Source organism: Cetorhinus maximus, chromosome 1 (genome assembly GCF_964194155.1).
Source record: "Cetorhinus maximus chromosome 1, sCetMax3.hap1.1, whole genome shotgun sequence".
Taxonomy (NCBI): Eukaryota; Metazoa; Chordata; class Chondrichthyes; order Lamniformes; family Cetorhinidae; genus Cetorhinus; species Cetorhinus maximus.
The window spans coordinates 11111152-11136231 of record NC_135879.1 but is presented as its reverse complement, the minus strand read 5'-3'; the positions used below and the strand labels follow the sequence as shown (position 1 = coordinate 11136231).

Genomic DNA, 25080 nt, shown 5'->3' with positions numbered 1-25080 from the left:
TGTTTACCACTTCCATGGCCAAGGTAGACGGGATGTGATTCTCAAGCCAAAGTGCTGAGCATTTGTAATTGAGGAGTGGCCTACAGCATTATACTCCACCCTTCTTCATCAAATAAATTGTCCTAGTCTTGCTCGGACAGCAAATGCTCAAGGGAGAAGAAAAGTTCAGGGTGGACTTAATTTATCCTCGCTATTCTACATGGAAAGTAACAAACTTGTTTGATGCCGCCTTGTAAATGCCAAGTTTATTGTTGGTACACAGATATTTAAAATAAAAATCGAAAACACTGGAAATATTCAGCAGGTCAGGTAGCATCTGTGGAGAGAGGAAGGTAGGATTGAAGTCTTAGGTCGTGACCCTTCGTCACTAGCTCTGAAGAAAAAGGAGGCATTTACTTCAAAGTAGAGTAGAAAAGGCTAATCCTGAGCACCATTTTAAGTTGTAGGTTAGTGAAAGGATAAGCTAGATGAGCCAAACATATTAGACCATGTGATAGAAAGCAATGATGAATAACGTTCATTATAGAATCGTACAGCTCAAGAGGCCAATTCGGCCTATTGTGTCTGTCTAGTCCCACACTCCCACTCTTTTCCCCGTTGCCTCTCAAATTTTTCCCTTTTCAGTATTTATCCAATTCCCATTTAAAAGTTACTATTAAACCTAGTTCCACCACCCATTCAGGCCGTGCATTCCAGATCATAAAAACTCTTTGTTGTGAAAAGGGAATACCGACCTAATTTATGCACCTTATCCTCGTCGTTTCACCCTTTTAACCCAGGAACGGCTAAACTGAAGAACAGAAACAAAATTTCCTTCAAAATCTCAGCTTTGTGGTCAACTCTTGCAGAAATCTTTATAGCTGTTGCCCTAGAATGTTGAACGATATCTTGAAGTAGTTTCTGTCATTAGCAATTTTGAGCATATGCTGATTGAAATGGTGGCAAATGAGGGGATTGTACGTGGTGACTGTATAAAAACTTAAATATCAAATTGATCAGACTTGCAGTCCACAGATTTCCCCAAGATACAGTTTTATTTATATTTTTAAATTTTTTTTTATATAATGAAGATGAAGACTATCTTTCAGAAAGATCCATCGATGAAGTCTATTATCTGTGGTGTTTGGCTGGAGGGGACTTGGAGAAGGAACTTACGATCAAAGGAATCATTCGCTCCAAACCGCCAATTTGTACATTGTCAAAGTAAGTGAAAAGATTGCTCCTGAACCACCAAATCTCACCAACTTTGTCAGCTAAACACTGTTTATACTGTGTCAAAAATTGAGCTGACAGTTGCCTGTGAAGTACATCATTTGACCACTGCCATGTGCAGAGAAAATTCCCTTTTATCTTGCCCCTTTCCCAGACTCTTGAGTTGGAAGATTATGTAAACAAGGTTGAGTATTTTGTCCTTTTCATTAACTTTAGAATAATAGGATAATGCAGGAAACACTCAGCAGGTCAGTCGGCATCTATGGAGAGATAAACCGGGTTAGCATAGGAGTGAGCAATCCTTTGGGCTGGAGGACCACTTAAGTTGTTTTGAGCTGTTGAGGACCACACAAATAAAAGGAATTGTGTTAACGACAGCTACCATTAAAATTTTTTAATAACATTTTATATATTTATTGTATAAAGCATCCTTTTTTGATTCAAGTTACATTAGTAATCACAGACCCGCCATCTAAATGATAATACCATGCAATGCTCATTATATGGAAGTGGTGTGCATTTAAGCTTGAAGAATATTTTAATAATGCATTTAGGAAAACAGGTATTTACTGACAGTTATCAGATGTCAAGATTTCCCCCTAATATTGATTTTATGATATGGATTGGGATCAAATACTTGTTGATCAATAAATCATTGAAGTGAGTACAGCATAAATGTTTGTTAGAACGATGAAAATATTTGATAGACACAGTACGTGGTAAATTTAATAACATTCTGACACTATGCTTGCAGGCACTTTAAACCACTTTCAGTTTAATCTATTCCAGCACTCAGCACACAGTTAGCAGAAATCAGGAGACAATCGGAGGGTTATTTACAAACTAAATCTATTGCTGCTCTCTACACATGGCAGCTGCATTCCGTTCCCACCTCGCAAAACGTCTGCCTCCTGCAACTCCTCATTGGCTTACCTCAGACAGCTTCCTGTGGCTGTTCATTAAAGGTCACCCTGTACAGATAAAAACAGGTAATCTGAGTTCCTTCCCCTCTCAAAGCCCCCGGGTCTTGCTCCTCAGACTATTCTGCCACCCCCCCCCGGATGACCTGGGTCTGTAAACCCCAAGCTGAGAAGCACTGTGTGGGCCAGATAGATTCAATTTGCGGTCTGGATACGGCCCCCCAGGCTGTATTTTTGCCCACCTCTAGGTTAACGTTTCAGGTCAGCGACCTGTTGATGAACCAGGTCTGGTAGCATCTGTGGAGAGAGAAATAGAGTTAACATTTAAGATCAGTGATCTTTCATCAGAACCTGAACCTGTTTCTGCCTCCAGAGATGCTGAGTATTTCTATCGTTTTCTGTTTTTATTCCTGCTTATGAAATAACAGGTTGTAACTATGAATCTGGTCATATTTTAAGCTTTATATTAGAAGATGGAGAAAGCTTTGGGCAAGTAAGGGATAGAAGTTTCCTCCTGGATGATACCACACTGACACTATCATTATGCCAACTCAAGAATGTAAGTCTTAAAATGGCTCTTTCAACGTGTTTGTAAGTAATAGATTTTTTTTAAAAAATTGAATCCTACTAAAATGCACTCATTTATTCCTTGTTGACTAAAATCCGAGCTGCAGCTACTTACTTGAACTGTCTTGAGTAAAGATCTTTATTACTGCTGGTTTTCTAAGTGTTATATAGATGTTCAGGGTGTGCTAATGGCAGTGCATTGATGAGATCTTGCAAGGAACTCCTCTCATTAACAAGTTGACTCTTATCTTTCTTTTGCTGGTATACATACGGCTGCTGGTGTCAAGTTGTGATCAATTTATTCTTTTGATCAATATTATAGATTCCGTTCTATTTACTTTTCAGATGTGGTAACAGCTGTGAGTAGGAATGTTCTCTTGTTTGTGATAGTATTAATATAGTTTTGCTATTGTAGACAATTCTTCAAAAATTCTGGGTGACTATCATGAGGGCAAATATTGCGAAAGGACAATGCCTTGGGCGGTGTGGTTGCATCCTAGTGTCCGAAGAGATCGGAGTGTATTATAACTTGAAATAAAAATCCCCGACATAATGTTTCTGGTATTTCAAAAAAAACAGATGTAGGAAATATTGGGCATTTTCCTGGGTCATCTGGACATTTAAAGCAAAATCGCTTAGTCCCTCAGGTCACTGTATCTCATGCCTTTTTTGTCTGAAAGTGGGCCGGTAATTGGTCCCAGCTGCTTGTTAATGGGGCTGTATATAACTGGCCTATGAGGTGTACGATAGAGAACAGTATGATAATGGTTATGTTACTGAATTGGTAATCCAGAAGAGGCCTGGACTTATGCTCTGGAGCCAGGGGAGGCGATGGCGTAGTGGTATTGTCGCTGGACTAATCACCCAGATACCCAGGGTAATGCTCTAGGGACCTAGATTCAAATCCCAACGTGGCAGATGGTGGAATTTGAATTCAATAAAAATCTGGAATTAAAAGTTGATTGTTGTAAAAACCCAACTGGTTCACTACTGCCCTTTAGGGAAGGAAATCTGCTGTTTTTACTTGGCCTGACCTATTCATCCCATGAAAGAATTAAAAAAAATCAAATGAAAATTCCTTGAGGATTGATTGCGTGTAAGTAGCAGAGGAGGTAGTGATTTGGTGGCAGTGAGTGCCCTTTTTGGGCTGCTTCTGGACATGACAAAAGGGCTTGCACTGAAATAAAGTTGTGGGGTAATGATTGATAAATTAGATACAGTAAAACTCGTTCTTTCGCAATCATGTAATAGCAGTGGATAAATTTCTGGTGCTCAGTGACCCCTGTTTGTTAGGAGTGTTGAGCAAAATACTCAGAAGCTCAACTGAAAACAAAGTCAGATTGATAAGCTGAGAACTTGTTGCTTGTTCTTATAATACACACACCATTTCCATATTTGCTTCTGTTCACACTCTTAATTACCTGGCTGTCCACTCAAAACATCTGGCTAATGAACCTCTCCTGGCTTAATAGTGTGATTCTGGAAGTTGGGCTACCTGATATGCAAACCATTGGATGGTGTATCAGGATAGCAATAATGTTTTATACTTTCATCTGCTTGTTTTGTAGAGATTGAAAGATGTCGCTGGAGAAGCATTTTATCCTTTGCTGGAAGATGAGTGAGTAAACATATTGGCCTGATTAATTGTTACCTAGAATGAGTTATAGAGGTGTAGTTTAGTCAGGAGGTTTAAAATGACATCAAAAGCACAGGTCTAAAGCTCAGTGGTTTGAGGGAGAATCAGTAACTTTCTCCTACTAGGTTGAGATGCTGGCTCAATAGATATGGAACAAGACGGATAAATTAATTTCTGGTATGGCTTAGCCAATATCTAACTCAATGGTGGATCAGGCTCGAGGAGCCAAATTTCCTACTCCCTGTCCCTATGTTTTTTATGCTTGAAAGTTCTTTAAATCACTCTGCTGTGCTTTTAAAATTTATAATTTCTTTTTTATTCTTTCTTGGGATGTGAGCACCACTGGCAAGACCAGCATTTATTGCTGATTCCCCAGTTTCCCTTGAGCAGGTGGCCTACAATTGAGTGGCTTGCTTGGCCATTTCAGAGGGCAGTTAAGGGTCACCCATGTTGCCACTCAATTTTCACTTTTGCTCTTTTTTCTCTTTACCCCTTCTAGACCCCTCTCTATCATTAGGCCTCTTGGGTACTCTGCCAAACTCCCTACCCCAACCTTTCAGACTCCTCGACATTCCTGCTGTTTGCTGCCATCCTGGGCTTGACACCCTCTTAGGTAAGCCTACAGCTTCCCCCTGTGCCTCTCTTGGTATCCTCTGAAGAGCTGTTCGAGGCACCCAGCCCTTGCTCATTATGTGAAGCAACCTCAATTGCTCCCATCTCACTGTCTCTCATTGACCTTTCTGTCCAGTTCACCCACGGGGGGCTAATCCCTCCAATCTCCTTCCTGTCTAACTTGCCCTTCTCGCACTGCTGACCCTAAGAATGTGACCGTGTGACCTTTTAAAAATACGTAGTTCCTGTTCCAGTGATTTTGTTTTTCCCTTGTTGACGATGGACTTGTGCTAAGGTATGTGTAAACCAAGCTCCATTCAAAGAATTAAGATTGTTTCAATGATTGGTAGTGTTACATTTTCTTTATTGACTTAAGTAGTTGACAGAATGGGGTATGTGATGAAAGGTATTGTCGGGTGTTTCAGCTGAGGAGTAGCAGAGTTACATGACCAGGGCAGTGGGTGCAAGTGGTGGTGTTTTTGATGGCACTATTTAAATGGACAGTAGCCCTGGGCTATTCTGTACCAAAAATATATGTTTTTTTCCAACTGCATTAAATCCACCATGGATTGAAAATGAATAGCATTCTTACCTGTATGTTTCAAATCCTGCTTGTTTAGAGGGATCAACGTATAACTGCTAACATGCATATCCTTTAAGAAAAATAAAGGTCTGTATGTTAATGTTATGTTGCGGGTGTCATAAAGATGATGTAATTGGTTTTCAACTGATGGCGACCATACCAGAGAAATATGAAATAACAGAATATTTGTTTTCCAGCAACAATCTCGAAATCCGTAATAGCCAAGCTTTTTATCCTGATTGGCATAGGAGATAGCATGGATAATAACATGCTGGCCCAGCCAGCGAAGCCCACATCCTGTGACTGAATTTTTTTTTTAAAAAGTCCATAGCTATAACATTTGAAATGCTTACATTAAGTTTGCTGATAGCTCAATCCATTGGCAGTAACAGATCTTGAAGTTCTGATTTGGCAGTTAAACGACAGCGAGGCAATATTGCTAAGAGTAGCTCCTGCAAGCCTAAAGGCTCTCAAAATTAAAATGGGACAATGTGGAAGCACGGATGCAAATAGCTTCTTGGACTTCCCGGGCCAGATTCCCAAAGCCAGGACACCAAAATGCGCACCTGTGGGATGCAGCTTAGAAAGCTTCGCTCTAAATAAACACACAAACTGTGGCCAGTTTTCAAACAAGCTTTAGCTTTGTTCTAGTTGGATTAAATGTATCCAGTATTATACAGAATTTACAGCACAGAAACATGTCATTCTACTCCATGGTCTTTGCCAGCGTTTGTGCTCCACACGAGCCTCCTCCCACCCTAATAAAAGTCGATTTGCTGTTCTAATGTATAATATCTATTCATTCGTTTTCTAGGCAGTCAACAATATCACCTTCTAACAGCAGCCATGAACTTACAGCAGCAGCCGCGCTGCCCCTCATTATACGAGAGAGAGACACTGAGTACCAGCTGCACCGAATCGTACTCTTCGACAGGCTGCTAAAGGTCGGATTGAAGTGGTGTTGGCAATTCTGGACTAAAATGTGGAGCCTTTAGCCAAATTAAATCTGATGTTTTCACATTGTCGTGTAATCTGTGGTTGAAAGGAAGATAAAACATTCAGTGTTGTCCTGCCCGTCTCTTGGGTTAAGGAAAGCTAAATTGTACAAGTTGATATTTGCTAAAGGAAATTTAATACTTGGGTCTTCTGATAATTGAAATGAAAATCTACATTACCTTATTTTGTGCTTTTCCTCTTGCGCTGTATCTTGGACCACGAGCCTCCTGCAGCTCAGGATGGGTGGGATGTTACACCTGTTCCTGGTTTGTTGTTCCCCCTCTCTTCTCCAGATGAGAGGATAGGATGGGGCGTGGCAGGTGGAAATTTATCTAATTGCTGTTGTTATGATATGGCAGATGGTAATTGCTGAGCTGACCAAATCCCAATGGGAAACTTGGCCAAGCTATCACAACGATTTGCAATTTGTATTTTTATTACGAGAAGGTATGTGTACTGAAGTCAGAAGTAAAGAGTGCACTACCACGTTTGGAGATTTTAAATATTAAATCAAAACATTTATTAACCAAAGAAAACTTAAATATGCAAGATTACAGCTACACAGTTAAATTTAGTCTTATAACATTTCCCAAGAGACTTCTACTTAGCTAGACTCCCAAATAAATACCCTTTTCCCGGGCAACAGTCCAAATAGATTCTTAATATTACTGGATGTTTAAAAGATTACCACAAGGCACCCACTGTCGCTATAAGGGAGGCATTTCACTGCTTGTCTCTTCCTCTCATTCGACAATGGAAATCTAAGGCTTTTATTAAAACCTTTCTTTTTGGAACAAGCAAGCATTTCTCTGGGGTGGCTAGAAGCTGCTTTTCACAAGTCTGTCTTTGTACAGCCCACCTTTCAAGATCTCACATGGCCACTCTGCATACAGCTTTCAATCTTTCCTTAAAATATATTTTCTCCCTTTTGATCTTAAAAACCCATTGTTTTAAACTTTCTTTGGAAGTTACCTTCATATTTCTTGTTGTTATTGTGGCCAGCACTTTAGGGGAAAAATAAACTTAATAATTTTGTCATATTTATTTATGATTTTGCTATTTGTAAAACTTCCGGTCATGTCACTCTGAAATTCAAACCTCCCCACTTCTCTACAAACACACATGTTAGCTCATCCATTTCCATTTCAAAATGCCTGCTTCTACACCTAGCCCCTTTGATAATTTAAACTTTACAATCTTACTGTCTTCAGTTTAATTAAATTAGTCACACACAACTCACAGCCCCCACCAGCCTGCTTCAGTATCCCACAGTAATATTAGGGAAAAAAATGACATTTGCTTTTCAGTGTAAATTAGCTACCTACTTTGTACATGACAATGGTGGACACACGTCTAGGGCTTTGCGATGCCCTGTGGGTGTGAAAAGCACTATATAAATGCAAGTTCTATTGTTATTTCTTTCTCCATCAACTTCATGAAACCTGACACACTGACAACATTTCAACAACTAATTTATTTTGGTGAGGTGGTTTGGATTTAATGCTATCTAAAAGAAAGTCTTTTTTTCTTCTTTCTGCCAACATTTCTCTGCAACAAATCTGCCGCAATAACCTATGATGAAACTTGTGCGGCCCACATGTTTTCAGCGCCCCCCAACCTTACCCCAAACCCACCTCCACCCTACCTTACCACTGTGGAGCAACCTTTTGGTGTCCACTTCATTTCTAATGATAGCGTGCTGGCGATTGTGAATTTAGCAAGTGAAAGCCCGTGAATGTGAATGACAAATCTGCCGCTTCTGGGTGCTGTGAAATTGGAACCCTAACGCAGACTGCCTCCTGTTGAAGTTTACAACTTAAAATCCAGATGAGAAAATAGAAAATGACAAGACAGTGATCATGAAAGATTAGAGCAGAATGAGGCAGAGTCTAAGATTAGGGCACTGACTCAGCTGGTGCGTTCCTCATCTATCTTATTACTTTCTCTTCAGGCATATCCGTACAAAAAGAATCAAGTTTGGAAAGAAGCAAGAGTAGACATTCCTCCACTAGTGCGAGGTTTGACTTGGGCTGCACTGCTGGGAGTGGAGGTAAGAGCAAAATACTTTGAAATATTTTTCAAAAAAATGGTTTCGTTCCTCTACTCATTGATGAATTAGGAATCTGTCCAGTTCCCCATTGGATTCTTTAGCATTTAGAGGAGGTAGTGAAGTGATACATGGAACTATGTGTTACAGCTGTCACACTGCAATTCCTGAATCAGCTGCTATTCTAGATCCAAGAAGATGCATTGGCACATGATAAAAAGAAAAGTACTTCATTGCATTGCAGTTAGTCCTGTGAACTGAAGGTTCATTCATCTTTTTTCTGTTTCAAACAAATCCTATTTGACACCATTTATCAGCCAAATCAAAAAAAGTAAGCTAGACAGAGGCAGTTCGACTGAAATTAAGTGACGTTTTTTAGACACTGCAGTGGTTAGACATGTCCATGCCATTGTTTGTTCATTACTCTCCAATGACATTACACATGGGGAGTCCAGAATCAAGGGTAGCTTTCTCGTGAAAGAGGATTAGAGACCAGGGAGAATTGTTCTGGTGGCACAGATAACAGTCCCCATTTAAAATTTATTTATTGCCCTTATTTTTATGCAATACTCTGATTTGGTATAATTTATAGTTAAGCAACAAAACTTGTGAGAAATTTAGAAATATGGAATTTATAATGGAAAAGAGTTGACAGGAAGAGCATCTCTGTATGAGATAATATATAGACAATTCTTCAATTTCCTATAAAGCCACAATTGCTAATTGATGAGAAAAACAGTTTGTTGACTTGCTCAAGAGTGGGCCATGACTGAGTTGGTAGCCCTCTGGCTTCTGAGTCAAATGTTTGTGGGCTCAAGTCCCACTCCAGGACTTCAATACAAAAATCAAAGCTGACACATACAGTATTAAGAGGGAGCTGCACTGTCAGAGGCGCTGTCTTTTGGATGAGAGGATAAAACGAGGCGGTATGCCTTTTCTGGCACTGTTTCAAAGAAGAGCAGGGGAGTTATCTCGGTTGTCCTGGCCGATATTTATCCCCTTCAACAATATAAAAACAGATTACCTGATCGTTATTGCATTGCTGTTAATGGGAGCTTACTGTATGTAAATTGACTGCTATGTTCCCTACATTACAACAGTGAGTACACTTTGAAAGTGCTTAAGTAGCAGTAAAGAGCTTTCAGATGCCTGGTTGTGAAAGGTGCTATACAAATGTGAGTCTTTCTTTTAACTATCGTGATTGCTGTTGATTTTTTTTTTGTTGAATGAGTTGCGATCTACTAGCCCCACAGTCCTTCTAATTGTGCATATAACTGCACTTGGACAAAGCCCCATTATCATATTCAGTAGCACACAAGCAGACTTGTACTAGTGTTTGCTTTTATTATTATTTTTATTTCTTGTCAAAAATATATCAAAATAAATAAATTATATTTTTAAAAAATAATACCTAATAATAATGTAATGGAATAATTATTAGCAAGTAACAGTTCTTAAGTATATTCAAGACAGATCAAGATTTTCGGGCACCAGGGGAATGAACAGATGTGGGGCTTGAGCAGGAAGGTGAGGTTGATATAGAAGTTCGGCCATGATCTTATTGAATGGCGGAACAGGTTTGAAGGGCAGAATGGCCTCTTGCTCCTATTTCTTGAGTTCCTACGTTCTTGAGTGAAGTTTAATTAACTTCCTTCAAAACACTCATCATCAGCAGTCAGCTTCAGCCCTTGACAATGTATCTGTCTGTCGCTAATATTGTAGAAGCTTTACATGATCAAACACTCCGGTCTTTGGTACAGAAATTTGTATTCAGCTGCAAAGTGCCAAAGAAAATTATTACCATTGTATAAATTTTCCAGAAATAGAAAATATTAGAGACATAGTGCTTGTTGCTTCTTGGTTAGCTCATCCATTATCGTCTTATCAATAAAATTTCGTAGCATTATATGATACTGCAGCAAAATAATGTGTCACGTTTTATACCGAGTATTATTCCTCCCCTTATAAAGCAATGGTATCCAGTGACCTGGAATTCTAAACATGCCAAACTGGAAAACTAACAACAGCTGACCAAAAAAAAGCTGACAATTCAAAAATAGTGCCTGAATATAGAATGATGTCATGCAGTTGCACTGAGGCACAGGCTTGTCATAACTTGCGTTGCAGAAATGGCTACGCTTCCATCACTTGTTTATGGAAAATTATGGTAAAAATAACAGCAAATTTTCACTCTCATCTTGCATAGCAATTGTGGATATATACTAGTACTTACCGCTGCTACATCTCATTGCTTTCGAGCTGTTTGTATGCTTGTTGATGTGACATTAAGGCACTCTTTCTCCTGCTCCCCTCCAATTCAGAGAGACATTTTCATTTACCATGTTCACACAGACACTCATTTCCATGTAACAGAGGCAAAACACTGTGGCTGCTGGAAATCCGAAATACAAACACAAGATGCTGGAAAAATTCAGGTCTGGCATCATCTGAATCGAAGAAGCTCCGAAGAAGAGTCATATTGGACTCGAAATGTTAACTCTATTAATCTCTGCACAGATGATCCCAGACCTGCTGGCTTTTTTCAGCACTTTGTTTTTATTTCACTCTTCTCTGAGTTTACCAACTAAAATATCAAGCAAGTTCTGCAGTTTGAAATCTCAATCTGCAAAGCATATAGATAAAAGAAACAAACATTTTAGCTAAACCTATAATTTGTTTTAATCCAAATACAGTAATTAGCTTTGAGATTCTAAGTTGAAATTCGACCAAGGAAATTAAACGTCAATTGATGAGTTATAAACAAAACAATGTTCCACAGACCTCACTATTAATTATACACGATGCACTGCAGGACATTAACATTTTTGGAGATGCTGTGCCCTATTAACATCAGGCAGTCGGAATGCAGTGGCTTCAATATCCTGCCATCTCTCCTTCCTCAGCCTTTTCCTTTCCCACATCCTTACTTGTATGTGCACCCACCCGAGTTTATTCCAATAATTCTTGTCCAATATTAATATTGCTGCAGTAGAACATAAACCCAATTAGAAGAACACAGGTAGTGGGGCCCTCTATGGCTAAAGCAAATTTATCATCATAATGTTCTCATTTCTCCAATTCCAACTAACATCCCTTTCCTTAGCCCAATAGACATCATTGGCATGTCTCTCTCTCTCTCTTGCTCTCTCTCTCATTTCCTAATCTCTTGATTACATACCGTTGATAATACTAAATCTTCTAGAATTATCAGAATCATCAACATAAACACTTGAGCTGCCACCAAGAATAAATGTAAAAACTTTAAGTTATCAACTTAGATTCACCCTCCCTGCCTGTAGATCATCTCATAAAATTCCTGGGAAGGAGCGAGACTATAATAGTCATTAACATACAAAAATGTCATGAAAAGATCAGCTGATCTACATAGCCTGTCCCATACAGTTGAGACGCCATGAATCATAACTAAGACCCCTTGCCCTCTAGGTGCCATGTAAACTCCTGGGAGAGACAAGAAAGCAAATAAGCAATTCCAGTGTCAACTATGGGGAAGAATTTGGAAACTGCTCAGATCCTGTCAGGCAATTGAAGCTAGCCCATGAGATCATATTGACCATGACTGACATTTCAGGGTGCTTACCCGTGGTATAACATGGGCCAGAATTTTGTCCTTGTTGGGCGGGCTTGGTGCGAGCGGCGGGAGCAGTCGGAAGCTGACTGCGATCGGGGCCTGACTGCAATTTCATGCTGGCAGGCCAATTAAGCGCAGGAGCGCTCAGCACTGCCTCTGTGGGGTGGGGGGTGGGGTGGGGTTGGGTGGGGAGGGTGGGGAGGGTGGGAGGAGGGCAGAGGGCGAGTGCGGAAGTTCGCACATGCACGTGGGTGTGCGCAGACAAAGCTCCCTGAGACATAGAGCTGCCTCAGGGAGATGATGATTTTTGAAAATTAAAAACAAAGAATTTTAAAATGTCAAAAGACATGTCCCCTCATGTGACTTTGTCACATGAGCAGGGCCATGTTCTGAATGAACTATTAAAATTTTAATTTTAATTTTAATTGCTATTGGAAACCGCATCCTGCCCATGGATGAGGTTTCCTAAAAAATCCAAAGCCCGCTTGGCCTTTTTGCCTGCCCGCAAACCGTAAGGTTAGATGGGCAGCGAAAAATTTAATTCGGTTAGATCTTTAATGGCCTGAATAGGCCTGTTAATTGGTCAGCGAGCACCCTGCCAACTCCTGCACGTGCCTGCCAACCGAAATATCGCGTGAGTGCGCGATGATGCCAGGATGCTTGCCTGACATCATCGTGCGGCACTTTATAATCGGTTGGGTCAGGCGTGCGCCCACCTGACGAGCGCAATATTCTGGCCATGATCTCTCCCCCATATCTTTTGATGACTTTTGGTTTCATACAGGTGAAAATACATATAGTAAGAGCACATTTGAAAACTGGGAGATTTCGTGCTGCATTATGCTTAGGGCTATAAATTAATCCAGAAGGTATGGTCATAGATTAAAGCTTCCCCCTCCCTCTCATTTTGTCCTGATTTGTAGGACTCGGTTGTGCTCTTTCCAGTTAAAGATGAATATCTCTCTGGCCTCTTCAGGTTGTAGAATCATAGAATGATGCAGCACAGAAGAAGGCTGTTTGGCCCATCGTGTTTGTGCCTATGTCTGTGAAGCTGTGAAAGATATTGCAATACCAACGCCTGAAGTCATTTAGATTAGTGATCTTCAGTGCCACTTGATAACCAGTTTAAATTTGGATCAGATTATTAACTGGGGAGGTGTTTTTCCTTTCTAGTATAATGTGTGCCTTAACATTAAAATAAATTTTAGAATTGTTATGCTTTTAGTTTTAACACGTCAGTTGAGTTGAGAACATTCACATGTATTTGTGACTGAACCTTGAAACAAATGGATGCCAGGCTGAAATTTAGGTGTTAAGGTTACCTGGTTAATGTGTTGAGAAGATGTTTCTGAATTGTGCTATACGTTCACAGCCAGTTAATAAAGTGCAGATCTACGTGTTTGTGATGCATTAAGTTTCAAATAAATAATAGAACCAATTAATTTCTATTTTTTTCTACCCGTTCCATCACATTGCTTAATTAGTAATGAGTTTGAATAACTGGTTTCAGCAAGTGTTAAGGGACTGAATAACGCCTGTGAATAGTAGTCTTCTGGGAGACCTGTGGATTGCATTTACCTTTACTGTATTTATGTAATACTTTACCTCAAACTTTGGCTGTGCTGGACCTTTTGAAAATCGCCTATTTTATGTCCATAGTGTCTTCACCACAGTCGTTTTTAATTTTTTTGTGCACCAGTGTTGTTTTGTACCAGTGTCAAAAAAATTGTTTTAATAAGAAGTGGGAGTTCCATAAAGCTACCATGTTTTATGTTAAAATGATTCCATAGATTCCAGTAAAAACCCTTACTATCTCCGATCCATAGCAAGGCCTGTTTCAACAGAACTCCCCCTTTTCTCTTGCCACACCCCACTACCAAAAAAAAATGTAAATTATAAAAAGGATATAGAGGCATTGGAGAGGGTGCAGAGAAGATTTGCAAGATTGATACAGAAATGTGTGGGTATGCTTACCAGGAAAGGATTAATAGGCTGGGTCTTTTTTCTCTTGAAAAAGGAAGACTGAGGGAATGACCTAATAAAAATCTTTAAAATTATGAAAAATTTTGAAAGATGGATACAGGGAGAATATTTCCTGTTGGGAGGATGTCCATAACTAGAGACCATCAATATAGGATAGCCACCAATGGGGAATTCAAAAGAAACGTCTTCACCCAAAGGACTGGTGAGAATGTGGATATCGCTACTATCGGGAGTGGTTGAAGAGAATAGCATAGATGCATTTTAAGAGTGGCTAGATTAGCAAATGAGGGAGAAGGGAATAGAGGGTTACAATGGTAGATTTAGGTGATGAAAAATTGGAGGTGGCTCAAGTGGAGCATAAACACTGGTATGGACTGGTTGGGCCAAATGGCCTGTTTCTGTGATGTATATCCTGTGTTATCCAAAGTATGCACAATCCCTTAAGAAAAAGCAAGTACGGGACCACCTTCTTGAGAAAATCAAAGACTGTCTGAAAGATTAAGTTTTCCTGCAGAGCATTAGGCTTCGTGAATGTCATATATAGATTTAAATTCCTTTAACAGGCATCATTTGACTTACAGTAATTACTTAACATTCACATTTTCAGGGTGACATACAAGCAAAATATGATGCTATTGACAAGGATACACCAATACCCACCGATCGACAGGTAAAGGAGATATACTGAGGAAACCTTACACAGTACTGTTTAATCAGTTCTAGGACAGTTTGTGCAATGTTCTGTCAATTCATGGTGTGTATTTAGTGAAACTACAGTTAAATTTGCAGAAATGCAGCATTTGTTTAAGGAAGTTATGAATGGCTGTCTTTTTAAGCATTCCACACATGCTATTCTTACCATAGGGTTCATTGGTTCTGTAAAGAGTGTATATTGGGTGAATGGGCATGTAAATGCTATGAGTTGGCATGGAAGGTGTAAGAGGTGTTATTGGTGGGGGACATGGGTGCGCATGGAGGGTTTGAGGGGCCATTGAGGTTGGGGGGTATGAATTGGCATGGGGGGGGATGCATAGATAAGACCTTTTGAAGTTATCTTTCAAAAGGTTCCCACGCCCAGACTATAGTTCACAGCTCCTCTGAGGGGCCATGAGTCCTTGGGAAGCTGGCCCAACTCCACGAAAATTACAGGGGCAGGGCTAGGTGATGCCTAACTCCATAATGCAGCTGGCCAGGTCAGGAATGCAAGGTGCAGGCTGATTGTCTGTACCTTTCTCCAGCACCAGTAAAAATTGGGGTTGGGAATCCTGGAACTGGGCCCCGACCACCATTTCTCCACGAAAATCCGACACGTAGAGTCAGCTTCTACCTGTGTGCTGATGGCACACAGTTCTACCTGTCCACCATCTCTCTTAACTCCACCACTGCCTCTGTGTTGACCAACTGCTTGCCCGACATCTAGTCTGGATGAGCTGCAATTTCCTGCAGTTAAGCATTGGGAAGACTGAAGGTATCATTTTCGATTCCTGCCGTGAACCTTGTACCATCGCCTCTGGTTCCATTTCCCTCCCCAGTCATTATCTCAGGATGCTTACAACCTTGTCCAATTCAACGCAAGTTGACCAATCAATCCCATACGTCCTTTGTTGCAAAGACCACCTACTTTCCCCTCCAAAATGTCAGCCACCTCAGTCCATCTGCTGCTGAAATCCTCTTTCAATAGACGTCACCAAAAACAAATTATCTGATCATTCATCCCATTACTGTTTATGGGATATTGCTATGTAAAAACTGGCTGCTGTGTTTGCATATATTACTAACTTTAAAAAAGTCTTTAATTGGCTATAAAATGCTTCAGGACATCTTGAGGACATGAGAGATGCTACTTAAGTGCAGGTTATGGAAATTCAAGATGCTATATAAATACAAGTTGTTGTAACGCACCTTTGATTAAATTATGGGGCTAAATCATTCCTTCAAATATAATTTCAGTTAAATAATATTCATGATGGTGGCATCATATTAATTTTAATTACTAGAACTAGTTTATCTTTGAAAATGTATTCACAGTTTATAGCACAAATATTCTAAACCCACATCTTAAAAATAGATGGATCAGCACTTGTACAGTTTCTGCCTGTGATTTTTTTAAAAACCACTTAACCCCAGTTTTCTTTTGATCCTAATATAAACAGCACAACTTATGAAAACATAGAACAGGATTTATATCCCGTGTGCAGTGTAGACCATAAGATGTTTGCAAGTTATTAATATAGTGGAGTTACGGGATATAAATTGAATAGCCTGAGAGGAGGGGGCTTGTATTCTCCCTACAATGAACTATTACACTTGTTCATGAAGTAACATTTGCTATGCATGATGCTGCTTCAGTTCCTAGCTTTTTATTTCCACCTGCGTCTTTGATTCAGGTTGTAACAAGATGGTGGCATAGCAGTAATGTCACTGGACTAGTAATCCAGAGGCCCAGACTATGCTCTGGGGATACGGGTTCAAATCCCACCGCGGCAGCTGGTGGAATTTAAATTCAATTTGATTAAAATCTGGAATTGAAAAACCAGTCTCTGTAATAGAGACCATGAAACTATCATCGATTGTTGTAAAAACCCATCTAGTTAGGGAAGGAAATCTGCCACCCTTACTTGGTGTGGCCTACATGTGACTCCAGAACCGCAGCAATGTGGTTGACTCTTAAATGCCCCCTGAAATGGCCTAAAAAGCCACTCAGTCCGAGGGCATTTAGGGATGGGCAACAAATGCTGGCTATGCCAGCGATGTCCACATCCTGTGAAAGGATAAATAAAACGAAACACTGTACAGCAATGAAGGTAAATTACATTGTAAGCTCAACTTTCTGAGAAATTTATTCACTCTTCATGAAGTTAATTTGGTTCTGGTTTTCCCGGACTCAGCAAACAGCCCTCTAAGGTACATCCTTTCCTGTAGCAGAACCCTGGATTGGAATTGTTTTTTGCAGCCTAGCTTTTTCTATTCAATCGGTTTCTATTTCTATGGCCTATTGCCTTTCAGATTGAAGTGGATATCCCACGCTGCCATCAGTATGATGAGCTGCTGTCATCGCCAGAGGGTCATAGAAAGTTCAGGCGTGTATTAAAGGCTTGGGTCGTTTCCCATCAAGATCTTGTGTATTGGCAAGGTGAGTTTAATTGCTGCAGTTGAGGAAAGATGGTAACTGTTACTCAGGACACCAGAAAGTCCACTTCACTGTGTTGCTTATTTATATAGAGTTACACAAAGCCAAAGTCATCCCCATTTATTTGTATTGGAGCTAGCTTGCTTCCCTAATGTTGCAGTCTTATCTGGGTGGAAGGAAATTTGGAATCCAAAATCCTCTCTGCACAGGGAGAAAGTAAACGAACATTCCGGGATGATCTATAATAATGTAAATATTTGGAAGCCCTACTCAGAGAAACAATCCTATGCTTACCGAAATGAGAATTTGAAGATTTGTCAATTGTTTTGCTGTTGCTTTGTCTATAGATTGATTTTCCCTCTCTTCCCCAAATAAATGAGCGCTTTGAAACTAGTTGGGCAAAAAAAATTCCTGATGATCAGTCATAGTTCTTTTCTTGAGTAAGCTTAATTAATGCTTAAAATCATCTTAGCATTTTGGAATAATGTTGCTCCTGTAATGGGGAGGGGGGAATAGCTCCCAGTTGAGAAAAATTGCTGAGCTTTGCTCTGTTAGTTACTAGAAGTCTGTCGAACTGAATGGTGAGGATTTGGGGTGTAGTATTTATCACAGTCTCATAATCTTAAACCCATTAATTATTATACCCATACCTGCAGTAAGCTGGCCTGTGAAAATTGAGGCAGCTCAGTTTGGGGTCTTTTCAGCTAGAGCTAGAAATAATTGTCTCTCACTGGAAAGCTAATGAAATACCACAATGTTGACTTAATTCATCTGTTGTGAATTGTTCCCTAAGTGACTAGATCTCCATAAATTCCCATTTGTAACAGTTTTAGTCATAAAACCTTACATGAATTAATGGCCGTTTGTGTATCCTATTAAAAGTGACAGCACAAATTGGTATATCATAAAAAGGCAAATGAAGCCTTTGGTTTCGCATGTTCAGGTACGATTAGGAAAGTAATAATGTTGAACTTATGCAAAAATCTTCGGCTGCAATTGGAATATTATGTAAAGTGTTGACATCCCATTTATAAGAAAGCGATGAAAAAATTTCAGCAACGCAAACTTTCATTTATAAATTGTTTTTGATGTGGAAGCATCCCAAAGAGCTTGACAAGATTAGGAAAGGTGACCGCAAGTTAGGTCAGGTGTTTTGAAGAGATTTTCAAAGGTGACGAATAATTTGGTGGGGGGAAGAGTTCCAAAGGGTGACATCGAGGGACTGAAGTCTGTGCCGCTAGTAGTGAGAGGAAGAAAGGATGGGATGCACAGACAGTGGGAGCCAGAGAAATGGGGTAGCAGGGCCATGGAGGGATTAATAAATGAGGAATTTGTGACTCACCCAACATACTTTGTTGGACTAGCAGCCTTATAGTGCAGAAGTAGTCCAGGGCAAGATATTCCCCCTCAATATGGGATGGGAGTGGAGGCAGGCAGGCACATAATTTTGTCTCGCCGGCCAGCGTGTCACCACCATCCTGCTCCCAAGCCTTTTTCCTGGAGGCTGCAACTGGGACAGAACAGTTACCTGCCCGCAAGTGACGGGTGACTTGATAAGGTCATTAAAAAGCCTATTAAGGCCATTGAATAGAGGCCGGCTGGAATTTTCAAGCCAGCTTGCGGGCCCCCGTGGTGTCGGGAGTTTGGCAGCCGCTTGGAGGTGGCCTCCGCAGATCAGGGGGCCAGCACTCCAGTCAGACTTCGGGGCACCCCTGTGACTACCTGGGCAGAGCTTTGGCTGTAGGCCAGTACTGATGGTGGTCTGGCAGCTGTGGCTACTATTCACTTCTAAAGTTTTGAAAGTGCTGAGAGGGCACCTCCCTCTTGCTCCCTTACCTGCAAAGGCAGGCTGCAGCTCCTTCTCCTACTGGCCCTCCAGCTTCGACAATCCACCTGTCTCTCCCTGTTTGGGTGGCTTGTGCACCCTTTGGCCACTAATTGGCCATTCTGGGCAAAGTCAATTTAGGCTGACTGCCGCCAACACAATGAAGGGTCAGGACCTGCATTTGATGCTGATGTCAGGGCCCTAACCCAGAATGCAAAACTCTGTCCCAGGAATCGAGGGAAATGGGGCAGACAGGTGTCAGAGGGAAGCTGTTGCCCCCATACCTTTGGCTAATGTCACTGAGGGGGCAGCATGTAAAAAAGGAAGATTTGGGCTCAGATTATTAGGACTACCCAGGACCTTACTAAAGAATGGAAGGTTAAAGATGTGGAGAAAGACTTAAGAAATTAGTGGAGGTTTCCACTAGATCTGAGGAAGTTAAGGGATAAAATGACCATCGTTCCACAGCTTTAAACTGTTTCCTTTACGTACCAGTACTATATGTATCTAATAACTAAGATTTGGAATACTGGCTATGGTCTTAGTTCATCTTATAAATATGTTTATGCCCTAGGTTTGGACTCCTTGTGCGCACCATTCTTGTATCTGAATTTCAACCATGAAGGTAAGTGTGCAATTAGTTTGTGATAAATACCCTAGGATGAGAGGCCTTAGCTATGTGGATGATTTAGAGAAACAGGGACTCACTTCATTACAAAAGTTTAAAAGGAGATCTGATTTAAGGATTTGAAATCAGGGGAAACTATTTCCACTGGCCAGTGAGTCAGTAATTTGGAGAGCATTCATTTAAACATCCCAAGCATAAAGGGAGAGGTTAAGAGAATTTCTTTTTACACAGAGGGCGGTTGGAGCATGGAATGCATTTATCAGAAGCAGTCGAGGGTGCAGAATCCATATAGCTTTTAATAGGGAAGTGATAAATAATTTGCAAAATAAACATTTAAAGCGGCATGAGGAGAAAGGGCAGGGGAGTGGAACTGTGCAGAGCTCTTTTCAGAGAGCAGTGAGCTTCTAATAGCGCTGTAAAATTCTTCAGAAGCCAGTTAAGTTTTTCAACAATAATTGTGATGTAAATAAACAGAAAGATTCAACTGATTGAACAGCTCTGCCTCAGAGACTTCTGAACTTGGGTTCATACCCTGTGTTACCGATTTCAACTTTGCCGCGTGCAGAGAAGTGTGAAATAGTAGCGAGGGTACCTTTCTGTGGAAAAAGAGGGACGATTTGAGAGGAGAGCTAACCTAAGGCCTGTCTGAGAGGCCTGCCAGAAACTAGATGTTGAACTGTTTTTGATGGATCTCAAAGCAGAATGTCCATGCACAGTCTTCCGTAAAGATGATACGTATCACGGGGAGACCGAGAGACGGGAAGAAAAGAGTAAATAAATAACGTCATGGAATTTCATTCAAACTTGCAGGGGAGGATGAGGGGTGCTGGAGTGTCGGAATACCACTGACTGTCTAACTTTCCCTTCCTGTTACAGCCTTGGCCTATGCTTGCATGTCTGCTTTTATTCCCAAATATCTGTACAACTTCTTTCTGAAGGACAATTCTCATGTCATACAAGGTAAGTCACAATGTTCCGTTATGCGCATTGTTTTACGTGCATTGCATGGAAGAGCGTGTAGAATAAGTTTGTACAAGCCAGCCAGTGTGATGGTTAAATGTGCTTCTGTAGCATGTGACATCCTGTGTATCTCTGTGGTGATCTGCCAGCAGGAAAGGGGAACAATATATTGTGCAATGCTGTATTACAGCAAGACCTGTATTGCTCTCTATTATTATGTTGAAGTGCCCCCTCCTTGCTCGGTGGACTTGTCATTAAATGATGAATTCCAAAGCAAAGTTAAATATAGTACAGTCCATCTCTTAAAGTCATGTGTCTGTCATCAGGTCTAAAGCAGTAACTCAATATTGTGTTTTTTTTCCCCCCAAGTGAACGCTTGACTTCTGTGCTTTGTCTCATCCAAACTACTTAATTGAATTATTGCCCTTTAACGCTCTATTACTCTGTAAGTTAGAACAGCTGTTCTGAAATTCAGTGAGAGGTGTTTTGTCATCCAGCTCACCATGGGAGGCTGAGAAGTTCAGGTGATTTTGGCCCATTTTGACCCTATCTGACCAGCAGTAATTTTTATTTTTTTGAAAAAGCACACCCACAAGTTTGTAGGCAAAGCCAATGTAAACGTTTAGTGCATCCCTTACCTGTTGTTACCAAAAGGTACCCTCATCCATTATATCTGTGGATTATCAGCCTTGAAGTTCCATAGTGTTCCATCAGTCGAAGGCATGGAAACCCTCCACCCCCCCAACCTGACATAACTGGGTTACATCAGGACTCCAGATGGATTTTGAGTAGCCCCTCCCAACTCCGCTAGACTTCCCTAGGGCAAACAATGAAAACCTGTAGGATGCCAGGGGTCCGTCTCTTTATTATTGTTCCCTTCATTAATGTTGGGAATTGGGCAGGGGGGGTGTTGTCGTGGGGGCAGAGTGGCAGGGCGTATACCTTATTTCCGTAATGCTTCTGGGCTGCCTGGTGGCACCAGAAGAGGCTACTCTTGCTCCCTGGTTTCTACTTTTCCCACATAATTTGGATCGTGTTTCTCAAGTAACATGGTGTTTTGGAGGGGGGGGATTAGGATTTGCTGTTTTAGCATGGGATTGTCAGATGTACAAATCAGGTTGTTTCTAGGAAGCCCTGTACACCACTACTGCTTTCCCAACACTACTTTTTTCCTGACCAATTTTCTGCCCCCTCCTGCGGGCATGGAGTCCACGATGCTGTGCTGTGGGACACTACCCACCCTCTAAGAATTGCCCAAGTGGATATTATGTTTGATTATGCTTGATTGTCATGGGGCTGTTGAACTGTGTGGGGACTTCACATCTGAGCCAGATGCTCACCTGATCTTGCACAAATAAACACCTTCAGCAGGCATAACTACAGATGGGACTGAAGATGGGAACCAATTATCAAAATTGGGCTACTTAGTGGATTTACACCTCACTGAGCCAGCAACGAAGCCATGTGGTGCTATGTAATATCAAGTTATCCTCATTAAAATGGGCATTTAGATTGGATATTTTGAACTCTGAGTCTGCATCATGGGTGGCCTGATTACAAAGCCGGAATTAATCCACATCTTCATCACAGTCAGTCGTCTACAGTAGAATGTGGTAATCACTGAACAGGCCACATAACAGCTCAATTCTGTGAGTTAGCGAGCTCATTTCATGCTCCTTAAACTAATACAGATTAGCAGAATTTAAAGGGGTTGGAAGGGTTATGGGACAGAAAGATGAGGTCACACTCCTGGATTTGGACCATGTTAGCTTTTTCAAAGAACCCACAGAAATAAGATTCAGTGTGGCAAACCAACCCTTTTTGTATGAGAAACCGTCTTTGTTTCTTTTGCGTTTCCTCTTAATGTAATTATCTTTATCACTGTCAGAGTCTAGAGTTCAGAATGTGAACAATTGTATTTAAAATAATAAAGGATGGAGTTGTAGAACATTAGGGTTGTTTAAGCAGTTTACTGCAGTTGCCATCAAGCAGTAACTTGCATCGTCCAGCATGTGGTGCTGCTGATACATAGCTGAAGGAACATGAAATGAAATGGAATACAACATTGTATAGCTTACGAACCTGTAGTTTGATTCTACTGATGGTGAAGCATTCCATACAGCTGATTTGCGCCGCACACATTGCTTTTCTAATTTGCTTTCACTCGATTTAATTCAAGCAATCTCCAGTTACCTTTAATTCTTTCACTGTTCCAAAACAAAACCGTAAACTTAACTTTTCACTACATTACACAGGCCTCTGTTGTGATCTATCTACCTGCCCAGGTTGCAGTAGCTGGAACATCTAATATATTAAGTAACAGACTGCTGCACTAGGAAGTTTTGCCTGCAGATCTGTCGGTGCTGCAGCTATTGCTCCACAATTAGTTGACTGGTGACATTTTTGTGTGGGGCGTGGAGATGGAATGATGGGGTCTTGTCAGGCCCAAGCTTGATTACTAAAGAGCTTTAGGGACTGGTTGAGTCTGCTATCCAGGTGCTGTGGAGTCTTTGAAAGGATTTCAACTTTCGTGCCATGTGTAGTACTTGCATCCGTTTGGCTGGACCTTTTACATATGGTCTTAAACATTAATGTTTGAACTATTTTGAATAATGATTTTTTTTCTTTGATTAATGTACAAATGCAGACTGAGAGTATGTTTAGCCACCAATCCGTTAAATTATCATTAAGCAATAAATGGTTCCATACGTATTTAACTAAAATTAAGGTTGTGTGTTCTATGTAATGGCTGTCTTTGAAGCTCACGGGTACATATAACAGTCAGTTATTACAGTTAATCATGCCTTGATAGGTATCACATTTCGATTCAAACCTTTTCTTGATGTTTTACTGTTTTACCTTCTGGTACATTTCCTACAATCAATTGTTTTCTGTGCTCAAAGAATTAAGGCTAGATTGGAAGAGCCACAATCGACAATTTTCACACGTTTGTTCCTGTGATGTACTACGCTAATGAAGTATTAATCTTAAACCTCCTTCATAGCTGCCCAATCCCCACAAACACCACCTTTCCCAAAGTTAACTATGAGGGAAATTTTTTGAAGGCTCCGCTCCCATGGTAGAGCCACACTCAACAGGAGCACAGGTCAAAGGACTGGGAGCAGACCTCCGTTAACCTGATTTCAAGTCTTCAAAATTGGGAACATGTAAGCTGGGGGCAGTCTCTTTGAAAATTTACACCCAGTAGTTTTTTTTATTGGAGGGGACATTGGCCCAGATTTTATGATAGGACAGCAGCTCCTGGTGTCTTTACATGTGCAGTTAAATATGGAAATCAAGAATGACAAAGAATACATAGCACAGAAACAGGCCATTCGGCCCCACCAGCTCCTGCCAGCATTTATGCCGCACTTGAACCTCCTTCCATCCTTCCTTATCTACATGATCAGCATAACCTTCTATTCCCTTCTCACTCATTTGTTATCTAGCTTCCTGTTGAATGCATCTGCAGTATCACCTCAACTACTCACTGTGGCAGCAAGATCCATATCCTCCTCACTTTCTGGATAAAGAAGCTTCTCCTGAATTCCCTATTTGATTTCTTGGTGATTGTTATATTGATGGCTTCTAGTTTTGCTCTTCTCCACAAGTGGAAACGCTATCTATGTCTACTCAATAAAAACCTTTGATCATTTTAAAGACACCTATCAGGTCATCCCCTGCCTTCTTTTTCCAAGAGGAAGAGCCCCAGCCTGCTCATCCTTTCCTGATAGCTATAACCTCTCAGTTCTGTTATCATCCTTGCAAAATTATTTTGAACCCTATTCGGTGCCCCTATATCCTTTATATAATGAGACCAGAAATGTACACAGTAATCCAAATGTGGTCTAACCAAGATTCAATGTAATATCAGCATAACCTCTCTGCTTTTCAATTCTGTCCCTCTAGAAATAAACCCCAGTGAATCCCGATGGACCACATTTCTATTCTGCCCTTCTAGACCTTCTTCCCAACTCAGACAGCCTTCTGAGCCACAGTGCTTTGGTGGGCATTGTGGCTGTCCTCCCCATAATTTTTCTCCTTGTCTTCACAGTTAACGAGTACATTATACCTGGTGCAAAGGAAAAGTATCTGCGGGATCTTCTTTTTAACCCCTCCTAAGATCCTGCTACCTGGTTCCCTTATAGTCACACTTTCCCCTTCCTTTAACTGCGTTTTCTTCTACTGTGTGATTAAAACTGTCCAGAAATTCCTCCCCTTCCCTTATCTTCCAGCATGAACTTGCACTTCTCATTGACTCTGAGCTAGAGTGACTTAAAGCAGAGACATTTCCTGCAGATGTGGGAATTCTGGTCAGTCTCTCTGTCCTCAAACTCCCACATATCACAGTCTTGACACACAGCCTGCCTTCTATCTCGAGTCTTTTTTATT

General features: G+C 40.8%; 1 protein-coding gene across 5 annotated transcripts in view; it reads left to right on the top strand.

Annotated features, from left to right (window-relative positions):
- Positions 1-25080, top strand: part of tbck (TBC1 domain containing kinase) — a 194763-nt gene that overhangs the window by 56477 nt on the left and 113206 nt on the right. For all 5 annotated transcript variants that reach the window (XM_078531467.1, XM_078531551.1, XM_078531577.1 and 2 more), the window contains 9 exons: positions 1071-1203; positions 2592-2691; positions 4268-4317; positions 6345-6474; positions 8478-8576; positions 14753-14815; positions 17152-17278; positions 19675-19725; positions 20605-20688. In XM_078531467.1, coding sequence (XP_078387593.1) covers positions 1071-1203; positions 2592-2691; positions 4268-4317; positions 6345-6474; positions 8478-8576; positions 14753-14815; positions 17152-17278; positions 19675-19725; positions 20605-20688 — 837 coding nt within the window. The remainder of the gene's footprint in view (positions 1-1070; positions 1204-2591; positions 2692-4267; positions 4318-6344; positions 6475-8477; positions 8577-14752; positions 14816-17151; positions 17279-19674; positions 19726-20604; positions 20689-25080) is intronic.